The sequence below is a fragment of the Scyliorhinus torazame genome, chromosome 1 (genome assembly GCF_047496885.1).
Source record: "Scyliorhinus torazame isolate Kashiwa2021f chromosome 1, sScyTor2.1, whole genome shotgun sequence".
Lineage (NCBI taxonomy): Eukaryota > Metazoa > Chordata > Chondrichthyes > Carcharhiniformes > Scyliorhinidae > Scyliorhinus > Scyliorhinus torazame.
The window spans coordinates 271919151-271935246 of record NC_092707.1 but is presented as its reverse complement, the minus strand read 5'-3'; the positions used below and the strand labels follow the sequence as shown (position 1 = coordinate 271935246).

General features: G+C 45.9%; 1 protein-coding gene across 3 annotated transcripts in view; it reads left to right on the top strand.

Moving 5' to 3' along the window:
* The window catches only part of hao1 (hydroxyacid oxidase (glycolate oxidase) 1), a 73723-nt gene extending 59345 nt beyond the window's left edge, over positions 1-14378 (top strand). Inside the window, exons 6-8 of one of the 3 annotated variants that reach the window (XM_072506063.1) lie at positions 750-908; positions 2307-2376; positions 13502-14378. In XM_072506063.1, coding sequence (XP_072362164.1) covers positions 750-908; positions 2307-2376; positions 13502-13572 — 300 coding nt within the window. In that variant the 3' untranslated portion in view covers positions 13573-14378. Of the gene's footprint in view, positions 1-749; positions 909-2306; positions 2382-13501 lie in introns of those variants that run through there. The other 2 variants (XM_072506072.1, XM_072506070.1) reach the window with 2 other exon arrangements.
* The last annotated feature ends 1718 nt before the right edge of the window (positions 14379-16096 follow it).

Below are 16096 nucleotides of genomic sequence, written 5' to 3'. Positions count from 1 at the left end.
AAGCCCCCAGAAGCACACTGCCCTGTACAGTTCTTGCCCGGCCTGAGGTTGGGTGAGAAAGAATTGGAAATATTTCAAAGTGAAAAGTTAGAAGTGGTGTGGCGATCCGACTCTGATTGCCAAGTTCAGGTCCAAATTCAAACTGTCCTTTTAAGGGCTGTGATTGAGGAATAAATATTGGCTTGAAATCCAGGAATAGCTCACTCACACTTCTTTGAAATAATGTTGTGGGATAATTTATATCCACCTGAGAGAGCAGATTGGGCCTTGGTTTATCCTCTTATCTGAAAGACCATACCTCTAACTGCTGTACCCTCTTGGTAGCGCACTAGAATGTCTGCCTAGACGTCTGCGCTCAAACCTCTGGAGTGGGAACTGAATTCATGACCTGTGACTCAGAGACAAGAGAATGTTGTGTTACTGCATTGATATATCATGGGCCTATTTACTATACATGACACAAGGCAACAATCGCTCACAAGGGATTGGATAACCATGTGGGTTCGCTTATTAAGCCTAGGTACAGGTTGAAAACTTTCAGAGCTGTGCGTCTGTGCTCTGCTCAAAGCAAAAGCGATACCAAGGCAGGATCACGTGCCACATTTCCACTTCTAGTGATCTCATACTGATATCTCTTAAAGGCATATTAGAACTGAGAATACCACAGCTAACACAGATTACTATAATAAGCTCAAAAGGTACAGCCCCCCAAAACATTCTATTTCATCCTTGTCTTGGTCTTCCCTCAGATTGATGCCCTTGCTGAGATCACTGAAGCTGTAGAAGGGAAGGTTGAAGTCTTCTTAGATGGTGGAGTGCGGAAAGGCACTGATGTGCTGAAAGCTCTTGCATTGGGCGCCAAGGCTGTGTTTTTGGGAAGACCTGTTCTCTGGGGGTTGGCGTATCAGGTAAAGAGCGAGTGGTTGAAATGTAGGACATTCCTGATCAGGTTGCTGGATAATTGGAGAGCTTTCACCCCCACTCCCCAACTATTGTCACTCTTCTCCCTGTCCTAAATTCTGGAAGGCAGAGCTGTTCATTTAACATGGGTAGGGGCCTGTGCTATTCTCAGTGCTCCCTGGGCACCTTGCCCTATAGGAAACCTGGAAATTCGCAGTGACACCGATGCATCGAGTGGCTGAGAGAAGGTGGAGCAGCCTGATCCAACTGGATAAAGGACACAATTCTGTCGCAGAAAAAATTACCCATTTGGTAGTTAATTCATTGAACTAGATTTCTCTGTGTGCTTCGGTTGGAATCTTTAATAATTTAATTTATGTAGCATGTTTCATATCCTCACTGCTCTAAAGTGAACTACCTTTGAAGCATAGTGACTGTTGTAATATCGGAAAATCTGCCAATTTTGTACACAGCAAGCTCCCATAAATGCATGCTGATCAGATAAACGGTTTTTGTGATGTTTATTGAAAGATAAGTAGAAAAAAAATGACCAAGGAATCTGAGGGGAGATGGGCGCTCGGTGTAACATCTCATCTGAAAGGCGCCATAGAGGGAGTGCAGCAAAGGTTCACCAGACTGATTCGTGGGATGGCAGGATTGTCGTATGAGATTGAACCAACTGGGCCTGTACTAACTGGAGTTTAGAAGAATGAGAGAGGATCTCATTAAGATTCTGACAGGGCTGGACAGACTGGATGGAGGGGTGTTGTTTCCTCTGGCTGGGGGAGATCTAGAACAAGGTCATGGTCTCAGGATATGGGGTGGGCCATTTAGGTCAATTATGAGGAGAGATTTCTTCAATTTGAGGATGGCGAACCTGTGGAATTCTCAACCACAGGAGGCTGTGGTGGCCAAATCACTGAATATTTTAAAGAAGAAAATAGATTTCTAAGCTCTAAAGGTGTCATGGGAGACTGGAAAGCACTGGAGTATGGCATTGAGAGAGAGGATCAGCCAGGATCATGTTGGATAGCGGAACAGGCCCGAAGAGTCGAAAAGCCTACTCCTGCTTGTATTTTCCATGTTTCTATGTTACCCCCAAAACTGCAGCACTCCCTCAATACTGTGCTGAAGTATCAGTCTTGTTTTTTGCGCTCAGATCTCTGGCGTGGGACTTGAACCCATAACCGCCTGACTCAGGAACGATAGTGCCACCGACCGAACCATGGCTGATACAAAGTGGGTTCACGGTGGAACCAGATTTGATCCCAAATCCTTTCCCCTTCCTACCCTCAACATCTGGTCAGTAACAATCGTCCAGAAAAGCAGATACATTTTGGGGCCTGCATATCTCACCGTAAAATAATGTCAATGTTTTTAAATCACACTTTTTCTTGAGACAATAGGGGGAAGAAGGAGTTTGTGATGTTCTGCAGATGTTAAAGGAAGAATTCAAGCTAGCATTGGCTCTTGCAGGTTAGTGGCATGTGAATAATTATCTTGGCATGAAGACTATTTACATAACAGTGTGAATCATTTATTGCTAAAGGGTGAAAATCTCTCCGATATTTTTAGTCCAAATATCTGTCAATCTATTCTCTCTCCGTTCATCGGTTTCCTTCCTTTCATTCTTTACCTGGGTTCATTTGACTTTTCTCTGTTGCAGCTATCATTTCCCTCAACCCCCCCCTACCCGCCATTCAATCATCAAACAACTTAACTCGGTCCGAGTCCATTTGATGGTTGCCGGCCATTTCCAGCTATCCACTCAACTCCATCCACGATCTGCCAAAAATGATTCACCTCGTTTGCTTTTTGAAATTGTGAAACCCCCCCCCCCCCCGCCACCCCAGTGTGGAGTTAAGGGGGCTGGGCCTGCTTCAAGTTGTCATGGTGATGTTGAGTGCTGTGTTTATTGGCACGAGGCATGGTCCTGCTGACTCTGGAGTTTTGCAGCAAGAAACGGGCGCATGTTGAGTAAGTGCTCTTAATTAATAATCACAGTACGAAGTCTTACAACACCAGGTTAAAGTCCAACAGGTTTGTTTCGATGTCACTAGCTTTCGGAGCGCTGCTCCTTCCTCAGGTGAATGATTAGGTCTGTTCCAGAAACACATATATAGACAAATGCAAAGATGCCAAACAATGCTAGGAATGCGACCATTAGCAGGTGATTAAATCCATACGGGGAACACTTCAGCAGTCAAGGGCATTCAGCCTCTGATCTCCGGGTAAGCGTTCTCCAAGGCGGCCTTCAGGACCCGCGACAAAGCAGAATCGCCGAGCAGAAACTTATAGCCAAGTTCCGCACACATGAGTGCGGCCTCAACCGGGACCTAGGATTCATGTCGCATTACATTCATCCCCCACCATCTGGCCTGCGAAATCCTACCAACTGCCCTGGCTTGATACAATTCACACCTCTTTAACCTGGGGTTACCCCATCTCTGGATCTGTAAGGATTTAATCACCTGCTAATGGTCGCATTCCTAGCATTGTTTGGCATCTTTGAATTTGTCTATATATGTGTTTCTGGAACAGACCTCTTCATTCACCTGAGGAAGGAGCAGCGCTCCGAAAGCTAGTGACATCGAAACCAACCTGTTGGACTTTAACCTGGTGTTGTAAGACTTCGTACTGTGATCACCCCAGTCCAACGCCGGCATCTCCACATCTTAATTAATAATGACCTTCCTGCTACACAGGCAATACATGGTGCACATCAGAGTGCTGCACACATGCCCGGCAAAATGTTCACAGTTACCTTATATGGATACTATTGAGAAAGCATTGCCATCTCTTTCAACATGCACATCACCGACACAATATTTGACCTTGGGACTAGGGGTAGGCCATTCAGCCCCTTGAGCCTGTTCTGCCATCTCAATTCAATTAGATCCTGCCTTATTTGTATCTTAACTATGTGTACCCACCTTGGTTTCATAGCTCTTAATACACTTGCTTAACAAAAATCTATCAATCTCAGCTTTGATAATGAGCAGATATTATGCAACAAGGTTGCATCAGAAGGATTTGCTGTGCAATGATTCTTTAAAATTTCAGTCTGACATGAGTTTCAGTTGTAATTTTCAGCTTAAATGTGTGTCCTCCAAAGCAATAGTGCAAGGGACAGTTCTCTGAGGAACTCTTGCAGTGATGTCCTGGGACTGAAATGATTGGCCTTCTTCAACTAGAACCATCTTCTTTTAGAACATAGAACATAGAACATAGAACGATACAGCGCAGTACAGGCCCTTCGGCCCACGAAGTTGCACCGACATGGGAAGTCAAAAAAACAAAAGCCCTCTAACCTACACTATGCCATTATCATCCATATGCTTATCCAATAAACTTTTAAATGCCATCAATGTTGGCGAGTTCACTACTATTGCAGGTAGGGCATTCCACGGCCTCACCACTCTTTGCGTAAAGAACCTACCTCTGACCTCTGTCCTATATCTATTACCCCTCAGTTTAAGGCTATGTCCCCTCGTGCTAGCCATTTCCATCCGCGGGAGAAGGCTCTCCCTGTCCACCCTATCCATCACTCTGATCATTTTGTATGCCTCTATTAAGTCTCCTCTTAACCTTCTTCTCTCTAACGAAAACAACCTCAAGTCCATCAGCCTATCCTCATAAGAGTTTCCCTCCATACCAGGCAACATCCTGGTAAATCTCCTCTGCACCCGTTCCAAAGCTTCCACATCCTTCCTATAATGAGGTGACTAGAACTGTACGCAATACTCCAAATGCGGCCGTACCAGAGTTTTGTACAGCTGCAACATGACCTCATGACTCCGGAACTCAATCCCTCTACCAATAAAGGCCAAAACTCCATAGGCCTTCTTCACAACCCTATCAACCTATCAACTTTCAGGGATCTATGTACATGGACACCGAGATCCCTCTGCTCATCCACACTTCCAAGAATTTTACCATTAGTCAAATATTCCGCATTCATGTTATTCCTTCCAAAGTGAATCACCTCACACTTCTCTACATTAAACTCCATTTGCCACCTCTCAGCCCAGCTCTGCAGCTTATCTATGTCCCTCTGTAACCTGAAACATCCTTCCGCACTGTCGACAACACCACCGACTTTAGTGTCGTCTGCAAATTTACTCGCCCACCCTTCTGCGCCCTCCTCTAGGTCATTTATAAAAATGACAAACAGCAACGGCCCCAGAACAGATCCTTGTGGTACGCCACTTGTAACTGAACTCCATTCTGAACATTTCCCATCAACCACCACCCTCTGTCTTCTTTCAGCTAGCCAATTACTGATCTACATCTCTAAATCACCCTCAATCCCCAGCCTCCGTATTTTCTGCAATAGCCTACCATGGGGAACCTTATCAAACGTTTCACTGAAATCCATATACACCACATCAACTGCTCTACCCTCGTCTACCTGTTCAGTCACCTTTTCAAAGAACTCGATAAGGTTTGTGAGGCATGACCTACCCTTCACAAAGCCATACTGACTATACCTAATCATATTATTCCTATCTAGATGATTTTAAATCTTGTCTCTTATAATCCCCTCCAAGACTTTACCCACAACAGACGTGAGGCTCACCGGTCTATAGTTGCCGGGGTTGTCTCTACTCCCCTTCTTGAACAAAGGGACCACATTTGCTATCCTCCAGTCCTCTGGCACTATTCCTGTAGCCAATGATGACATAAAAATCAAAGCCAAAGGCTCAGCAATCTCTTCCCTGGCTTCCCAGAGAATCCTAGGGTAAATCCCATCAGGCCCTGGGGACTTATCTATTTTCAGCCTGTCCAGAATTGCCAACACCTCTTCCCTACGTACCTCAATGCCATCTATTCTAATAGCCTGGGTCTCAGCATTCTCCTCCACAACATTCTCTTTTTCCTGAGTGAATACTGACGAAAAATATTCATTTAGTATCTCGCCTATCTCTTCAGACTCCACACACAACTTCCCATCCCTGTCCTTGACTGGCCCTACTCTTACCCTAGTCATTCTTTTATTCCTGACATACCTATAGAAAGCTTTTGGGTTTTCTTTGATCCTACCTGCCAAATACTTCTCATGTCCCCTCCTTGCTCGTCTTAGCTCTCTCTTTAGATCCTTCCTCGCTACCTTGTAACTATCAAGCGCCCCAACTGAAACTTCACACCTCATCTTCACATAGGCCTCCTTCTTCCTCTTAGCAAGAGATTCCACTTCTTTGGTAAACCACGGTTCCCTCGGTCGACGCCTTCCTCCCTGCCTGACCGGTACGTACTTATCAAGAACACGCAGTAGCTGTTCCTTGAACAAGCTCCACATATCCAGTGTGCCCAACACTTGCAGCCTACTTTTCCAACCTACCCCTCCCAAGTCATGTCTAATGGCATCATAATTGCCCTTCCCCCAGCTATAACTCTTGCCCTGCGGGGTATACTTATCCCTTTCCATCACTAACGTAAACGTCACTGAATTGTGGTCACTGTCCCCAAAGTGCTCACCTACCTCAAAATCTAACACCTGGCCTGGTTCATTACCCAAAACCAAATCCAATGTGGCCTCGCCTCTTGTTGGTCTGTCAACATATTGTGTCAGGAAACCCTCCTGCACACATTGTACAAAAAACGACCCATCTAATGTACTCGAACTATATCTTTTCCAGTCAATATTTGGAAAGTTAAAGTCTCCCATAATAACTACCCTGTTACTTTCGCTCTTATCCAGAACCATCTTCGCCATCCTTTCCTCTACATCCCTAGAACTATTAGGAGGCCTATAGAAAACTCCCAACAGGGTGACCTCTCCTTTCCTGTTTCTAACCTCAGCCCATACTACCTCGGAAGAAGAGTCCCCATCTAGCATCCTCTCCACCACCGTAATACTGTTCTTGACTAGCAGCGCCACACCTCCCCTTCTTTTGCCTCCTTCTCTGAACTTACTAAAACACCGAAACCCCGGAACCTGTAACAACCATTCCTGTCCCTGCTCTATCCATGTCTCCGAAATGGCCACAACATCAAAGTCCCAGGTACCAACCCATGCTGCCAGTTCCCCTACCTTATTTCGTATACTCCTGGCATTGAAGTAGACACACTTCAAACCACCTACCTGAACACTGGCCCCCTCCTGCGAAGTCAAATCTGTGCTCCTGACCTCTATACTCTCAATCTCCCGTACCCTAAAACTACAATCCAGGTTCCCATGCCCCTGCTGCATTAGTTTAAACTCCCCCCTAGCACTTTTGTGCTAGGTATGACTCTACTCTGTGAAGAGTTTTGCCGATTCTCATAGACTTCATTTCAGTTCGGGCTCCATGACGCTCAGTCAAATGTTGCCTAGATGTCGAGGACAGTCACTCTCACCTCATCTCAGCATTCCGTTCTTTTGTGTATGTTTGAACCAAGGCTGTCCCCCACAACTCAAAGATGTGCAGGGTAGGTGTATTGGCCATGCTAAATTGCCCCTTGATTGGAAAAAATGAATTGGATACTCTAAATGTATATTTAAAAATTGAACCAAGACTATAATGAGTTCAGGAGCCGAATGATTCTGGTGGAACCCAAACTGACCAGGTTATTGCTGAGTAAGTGCCACTTGATTGAAGCGCTGTCAATTACACTTTTTATTACTTTATTGATTGAGAGGGGATTGGTGGGATGATAATTGGCTGGATTGGATTTGTCCCGTTTTTTGTGTATTGGACAGCTCTTGGCAATTTTCCACATTGTAGAGTAGATGCAAGTGTTGTAGCTGTACTGGAACAGCTTGGCTCGAGGTGTGGCTATTTCTGGAGCACAAGTCTTCAGTACTATTGCCGGAATATTGTCAGGGCCCATATTCTTTGCAGTATCCAGTGCCTTAAGCCATTTCTTTTTCTCACATGGAGTGAATCGAATTGGCTGAAGACTGACATCGGTGATACTAAGAACATCAAGAGGAGGCCGAGATGAATCATCTACTCGGCACATCTGGCTGAAGATTTTAGCAAATGCTTCAGCTGTATCTTTTTCATTGATGTGCTGATGTACTAAATCAATCAGATTTAGCACAGTGACAGTGCCAAGCAACATGATGGAGTATTTGCTCAAGTGTCAATACGGGACTGTGCAATGGTCACTCTAACTGTCATGGACAGTTGTATCTCTGACATTTAGATTGGTGAAGACAAGGTCTAGTCCTTCCTTATGCATCCCTCAACAAATGCTGCAGGCCTAATCCAACAGAAATGTCCATCCAGACTCAGCCAGCTTTGACAGTAGTGGTTCTACAGAGCCACTTTTAGTGATGGACATTTGAGGTTCCATCATATACTTAAGGACATTATTTGGTGCAGGACACTGTTATAAATATTTATCTTGCTCCCTTTCTTGTCCTCTGGCCCAGGTTCACTGGGCATTAATAGTAGCATTCCTTGTAACCTATCCACTATCATGCTTAGCAAGCTGGTCTTTTTCAGTTGGAAGATGCCTTTCAGTGTGAAAGAGGACAGCCTTTCTTCCTTCTCTTTGTCCAACGTCTTTCCAGTGTAGCACCTGTGAGTGTGATATACACGGGCGAGGATCTTCCGTTGTGATGGGATGTGGCAACTCTGAAACCCAAACCCCAAATATTAGGAATAAATAACTACTTGAGTGCCAGCGATGGTAGTATTTAGATTGTGCTGTTCCTGCCTGATTAGCAAATGTTTTAGCCTTGCTTGAGTTTTTTAATTTGTTTTTTAATTTTGTGCAATGTTACATTGGTTATTGCAAGTTTCCATCCATTCCATGAAGTTTTGCAATTCCAGAAGGTTACTAGATAATGGAAGCTTACTAAGACACTCAAGCAAATGCTTTCAATGTATGAAACAGGAATATTCAAGACTTTATTCATTCTGCATCGCCTTCATCTTCCCTTTCAACAGTGCACTCCACAATTGGATTGGCCTGTCATGTATTATCAGACAATTCCCTGTAATGGTTTCTCTTTCGCACCCTCACCCCTGGAGTCCCAGAATGATCTATTTCTCCTTCCTTTTCCTAATTCTCTATTACAGGGAGCCCAGAGTGACAGTTTCTGATTACACAACGCTCGGTTTTGCATATACTCAGCTGATGTACATTGTCAGCCGAATGCTGCCTCAGCAAAATCTCTTTCGACCTCCTCACTCCTGCTTTCTTGCCAGACTGCTAATCCAACATCCAATCGTAGATGAGCCATAATTCCCTACAGTTAAACAATGGGAAGAGCAAAGCTGTTGTCTTCGGACTCGGCCTCTGCTCTCCTCCCCTTCCACAAATGCAGCCACCAATTATAGTCACTCCCTCCCGCCGAGGTCACTGTCCCAGCCTGAGCTTGAACTTTGGCCCTGGTATCTTCTCCATCACAAAGACTGTCCACATCGGCCATCTCTTCTCCTGCCTCAGCCCATATTGCCGAGATAAATTTGGCCAATCCACTGTCTGTTGGCAGATTGGGTGGCACCATTAGACCTGGCCGGCATTGGCATCCATCCTAACTCTACTCTGTACTTACCACCCTCAGCAAACCCTCAACTTACAAAGAGCTGTTGGCTCAAGGCATTGGGTATAGTTATCACTTATCACCTCAAACTGTACAAATAGGCTGATATTTTGATTAAACTGTGGTCTTGATTTCAGACAAAGTGAAGGAAGCCCAATAGTAAATGAGGAAAATGAATGACTGAATAATGAGGGAACAGTGTGAACGAATTGGAATTTCTGTTGTTTTGGCTTGGATCACCCCCTTGAGACACAATTGAAAGCGATATTATGGCTGCTGAATGTAGTCTCAACATGTTACCGGGCATATGAGTTGACATTGTTCACTGGGGGGGGGGGCGGGAGTTGACATTGTTCACTGGGGGGGGGGGGGGGGGGGGGGTGGCCTGGTACCCAGAGTTAAGGTGCAACCACAACCTGTAACAGCCATGTCAACACTGCTGTCAGTTTGGCTTGTTGTAGCTCCCAACAAATTTTCTCCGTTATTTCATTCCAATACACTGACGCCAAGTTCTGGTCATTCTGTCTGCGAGTGTTCACTTGAGTCTCTTGTCAGTGACTAATGTTCCTTTTGTGTTTCCTAAACTCTTCGGCTTTACAGATGCCACTGTTTGTGACAGACAGTCTGGGAAATAAATATATTTTTATAATACAGAGTAGGATATTACTGCAGTTACTTCCTCATGCCCTGTTGCTATTCCTTCTAGTGCTGTTGTGTGAGGATGAAAAAATATAAGCCCCCTCCCTACCTGTTCCCAGTCCCACCAAAAAAGAAGCAACTATTCATATCTAAATAGACTGTACATTTATTCTTATTCAGTCATCGGATGTGGACGTCGCCGGCAACACCATTTGTTGCCCATCCCTAATTGCCCTTGTACTGGGTGACTAGTTAGGCCATTTCAGAGGGAAGTTAAGAGTCAAACACATTACTGTGGGTTTGAAGTCACATGTAGGCCAGACAAGGTAAAGTTGGCAGATTTCCTTCCCTAAAGGACTTAGTGACCCTGAACCTGGCAGTTTCATGATTATTATTAATGAGACTAGCATATTATTTGATATTTATTAATTAATGGAAGTTGAATTCTCCTGGCTGGCTGGGTGGGATTCAAACCCAAGTCTACGAGCATTAATCCTGCTCTCTCCCAAGGAGATCACACTGAGTAATACCGCCCACCCTCCTTGACTCTGTGCCACCTGCTCTTCATCTGCCTGAAGCGAGTCTGGTAAACAACAGGTCAGGCGGTGCCAATGATGCCTGGCAGTTACTATTGACCAGATCTCCCTTGGGCAATTTGGATGCCCCATCAAGAGTTAACATTTCTCCATCGACTTCTTTAAAGCGTGCTAAAACATCAGCAGTGGAGGCGGCGGGGAGGGTGGGGGGGGGGGGGGGTGGGGGGGGGGGGGTCTTGTTTTCTCTCTATTTTCTCAACCTTTTCTTTGTTTTGAGAGAAGGGTGGGGGGGTCGATGGTTACACTACATAAGGGGGGGGGGTAGGAGGGACTGTATAAAGTTAGCATTAGACATGTTGTTACATTTTGTTGGTTTGTTATGGTTCTTCTAGTCTTTCTGTTTTTGTATATATTTGAAAATGCCTCCAATAAGAACATAAGAACATAAGAACTAGGAGCAGGAGTAGGCCATCTGGCCCCTCGAGCCTGCTCCACCATTCAATGAGATCATGGCTGATCTTTTGTGGACTCAGCTCCACTTTCCGGCCCGAACACCATAACCCTTAATCCCTTTATTCTTCAAAAAACTATCTATCTTTATCTTAAAAACATTTAATGAAGGAGCCTCTACTGCTTCACTGGGCAAGGAATTCCATAGATTCACAACGCTTTGGGTGAAGAAATTCCTCCTAAACTCAGTCCTAAATCTACTTCCCCTTATTTTGAGGCTATGCCCCCTAGTTCTGCTTTCACCCGCCAGTGAAAACAACTTGTCCGCATCTATCCTATCTATTCCCTTCATAATTTTATATGTTTCTGTAAGGTCCCCCCTCATCCTTCTAAATTCCAATGAGTACAGTCCGAGTCTACTCAGCCTCTCCTCATAATCCAACCCCTTCAGATCTGGGATTAACCTAGTGACTCTCCTCTGCACACCCTACAGTGCCAGTGTGTCCTTTCTCAAGTAAGGAGACCAAAACTGCACACAATACTCCAGGTGTGGCCTCACTAACACCTTATACAATTGCAGCATAACCCCCCTCATCTTAAACTCCATCCCTCTAGCAATAAAGGTCAAAATTCCATTTGCCTTCTTAATCACCTGTTGCACCTGTAAACCAAATTTTTGCGACACATCTTTAAAAAAAAGAGTTAAAGTTTCTCCTCTGACGTCATTAATATGTGTCTGCTGAGCAACGTTTTTCATTTCAGATTTATTGAATTGGTGGAATTTAGATTGTCCATTCACCCTGGTGAGAATTATCATAAAAAACCCACAGTGCAGAAGGAGGCCAATTGGCCCATCGAGTCTGCACGACCCTCTGAAAGAGCACATCATCCAAGACCAGTCCCCTGCCCTATCCCCACCTCCTAAGCTGCACATCTTTGGACACTTAACGGGCAACTTAGCATGGCCAATCCACCTAAACTGCACGGCCCAGATTCTCCGACCCCCCGCGGGGTTGGAGAATCCCCGGGAGGAGGCGCGAATCCCGCCCCGCCGCCAGCTGCTGTATTCTCCGGCACCGTTTTTCAGGTGGCAGCGTGATTCCTGCCACGTCGGTCGGCAGCCGTTGACAGCGGGCCCCCCGCCGATTTTCCGGGCCCCGATGGGCCTCGCCGCCATCCATTTTTGGCCAGTCCTGCCGGCGTGAATTACTCACCTGGCGCATGGGAGGACCTGGCAGGTGTGTATGCAGGGGCGGTCCTCGGGGGACCGTGGGGGGATCCGACCCCGGGGGACGTCCCCACGGTATCCTGGCCCGCGATTCGGGCCCACGATCTGCGGGCCGGCTTGTCCCGTGGGGGCAATTCTTTCTTCCATGCCGGGCCCCTGTAGGGCCCTGCCATGTTGCCCGGGGGCCAGCGAGGGAAAGAGAACCCCCCGCTCATGCGCAGAAATATGCCACCTGGTCTGCGCATGCGTAGAATCATTCCGGCTGTTCCGCGCATGCGCGAGATAATGCGGCCGTTCTGCGTATGCGTGAATTTGTGCCGGCCCTTTGGCACGGCTGGAGCGGCGGCAACCACTCCGGTGTCCACCTACCCCCGAGAAAGGTGAGAATTCCTCACCTTAGGGGGCTATTGACGCCGGAGTCATTGGCGCCGGTTTTCCCAACGGCGTGGGGACTTAGCCCCCAGAAGGGAGAATCCCGGCCCACATCTTTGGATTGTGGGAGGAAACTGGAGCACCCAGAGGAATCCCACACTGACAAGGGGAGAATGTACAAAATCCTTATAGTCACCCAATGCTGGAATTGAACCCTGGTCCCTGGCACTGCAAGTCAGCAGCGCTAACCACTGTGCCGCTGGAATTTTACCTGGAGATGGGAATCCTGGCCTTCTCCTCTCCCCACACCCTGGCTGATATCTGGGGCTGAACTCCTCTCTGCTTGACCTGGTGGTCAATTCTACAGTCACTGGTCCATTAATTGGTTTGAGGTGGGAAACCCATCCCTATTGGAAGTCCCACCTCCAGAGCTGCCAGCCAATCAAATGGCGGGCAGCTGCCCAGTTGCAGCCACGTAGCCTGGAGCAGTGACCACTGCTGGGAAGACAGGCAGTCCCTGAAGATAAGATGACAAGGACATGGACTTCAAGATTAGCCCGGGGTTTCCCTGGGGCCTGGCACCCTGGCCTTGACAAGGAGCTTCCTGGGCGTTGTTCATTAGGGCAGGGCAGGGCAGGAGGAAACCCCCACACCCTCCCCTCACCAACCCGTCAATAAGGCCACTTGATGCCTTGGCACCCTCCGCTGCAGGCAAAATCCAGCGGCAGCAGGAGGAGGTCCCGAAGCCACTATTAATTGCATCGAAAGTACTTCAACCGGCCATCCTACAAAAAAAACTCTTTTGTCGCTCAAGGGAATCACTGTGAAGAAGACCTGGTTAAATTGCTCACACTGTCCTCACTGCATCCGTGAATTAAATGTAAAATGTTGTTTCAGGGTGTCGCAGCGTAAAAGAAGTTGACAAGTCTCTCGTGAAAAGGAGTCCCTGGGTAACACCCCGCATCTGAGGACAATCTTGTGATACGGACATTGACAGAGTCAGCAATCGATGCTGCAGTCTGTTCAAACCAAGTTCGAGAATTCTCCAAGCGAAAACTGGAGTCAGCACCATCAATTAACTTTGCCTGAAACTATTGTAGTCGTCAAGTTTGTTAGTCGTCAAGTGATATTGGATTGATTTACTGCATGACTGAATTCCAAAAAAATTCACAATTTGGTAGATTTCCCTTCATGCATCCTCACACAGAATATTGGTTAAATTTAGGGACCAGAGAAGTCTGGATGATAATCTTCGTCAATTAGTCACCTTGATCATTTGTGCAAATTACTGCATTCATATATGTTTATGCTTTTAAAAAATTCATTCATTCACAAGATATGGCCTTTCTGCATTTTCACTGTGTTGAAATCAGGACTCATAGAATCACAAAATAATTACAGCACAGAAGGAGGCAATTCAGCCCAACATATCTCTGCTGGCTTGCTGAGGGAGCAATTCACCTGGTGCCATTTCCTACCTTCTCCTCATAGCCCTGCACATTCTTCCTTCATTATGTGCGGTTCTATCTCACGGTGACCTCTTGTTTGCCTGTATAAATCCACTTCCTGTCATCTAAATGGGACAAGCTAATGATTCGACTATCCACTGACTATTCAGGATTGCATGGGGCTGGGGAAGAAGGAGATGAAGGCAAATTAATTCTATTCCACTTGTGGCAACATTATGAATGAATAAAAGTAGCGATCACCAAGTTCAGTAATTCTATTTGTTTAACCTGTTAAAAAAAATAAAGAAAATTGGTCTCCATTCAAACTGAAGTTTTACAAAGTTCTGAACCTTTTAAGGAATTCTGCATCTTTGTAACTTTATTAAAATGCAAACCCTTCCTTCCAAATGATCGTTCAGTGACTGAAGGATTTTCGATTGTTACTAAGTTTGTGTATTATTGATTGAAGGATGAATATCGGCCAGAGCCAGGAGTAGATCTCCTGCTCTTCTTCAAAATGGTGCCATGGGGTCTTTGATGTCCACCTGAGAGGCAAACGTGGCCTCAGTTTAATGTCTTATACAATAGACGGCACCCCTAACACTGCAGCACACTCTCAGAACAGCACTGGTGTCACAGCCTAGATTTCTGCGCTCAACCCCTGCATTGAAACTTGAACAGGCAACCTCCTGACTCGGAGGCAAGGCTGCTCATGACCGAACCATAGCCGTCACCTGAAGTTGAAAACAAAGAGAATATTGAGGGCAGGGGACAGTTTATGACAGGAGAGCGTGAGAGGTGAGACAGTTCAAATCCCTTCCACTGTCAGTGAGGTGAAGGGAGGAGGAAAATGAACAGAATGCTGAAGTTAAGAACTAAAGTGTACAGAAGATGCTACAGGATTTGAGATACTGAAAAGGTGTGAAAAAAGCAGGGTAGTTGTGATGGGTGACTTTAACGTCACCCATGTTAACTGGGAATCCCTTACAGGTAGGGGCTCGGATGGACAGCAATTTGTTAGATGCGTCCAGGAGGGCTTTTTGATACAATGTGTTGACAATCCAACCAGGGAGGGTGCCATACTGGACTTTGTATTGGGGAATGAACCAGGCCAGGTGATTGATGTTTCAGTGGGGGAGCATTTTGGGCTCAGCGACCATAATTCCATAGGATTTCAAATAGTCATTGATAAGAACAAGAGTGGCCTGCACGTGAGGATGCTTAATTGGGCAAGGGTCAATTACATCCAAATTAGACAGGAACTGGGGAATGTGGATTGGGAGTGGCTATTTGAGGGCAAATCCATATCTGACATGTGGGAGGCTTTTAAAGACCAGCTGGTTGAAGTGCAGGACAGGCGTATCCCCGCATAAATGAAGGATAGAAATGGCAGGATTCGGGAACCATGGATGACAAAGGAAATTATAAACATAGTCAAAAAGAAAAAAGAAGCATACAATAGGCCTGGGCATCTAAGAACTGACAAAGACCTTGAGGAGCACAGTGAAAGCAGGAAAGATCTTTAACATGGAATTAGGAGGGCTAAAAGGGGCCATGAAATGTCTTTCGCAAACACGGTCAAGGACAATCTCAAGGCTTTTTATGCATATATAAGGAGCAAGAGGGTAGCAAGAGAAAGAGTAGGACAATGGAGGGAAGTTATGTGTGGAACAACAAGAAATGGGTGAAATCCTTAATGAGTACTTTGTATCGGTATTCACCAGGGAGAAGCACAGGACGGATGTTGAGGTCAGGGACAGGTGTGTGAACGCTCTTGAGAACGTCAATATATCAAAGGAGGAAATGTTAAGTATCGAACATTCCATTGAGGTAGGCAAGTCCCCAGGGCCAGATGGGATCTATCCCATGTTACTGTGGGAGGCAAGGGGAGAAATAGTTGGGGCGTTAACAGATATCTTCACATTCTTTTTGACCACAAGTAAGGTTCCAGAGGACTGGAGAATAGCCAATGTGATTCCCTTGTTTAAGAAAGGAAGCAGGGATAATCCAGCCAATTATAGGCCGGTGAGCATGACATCAGGGG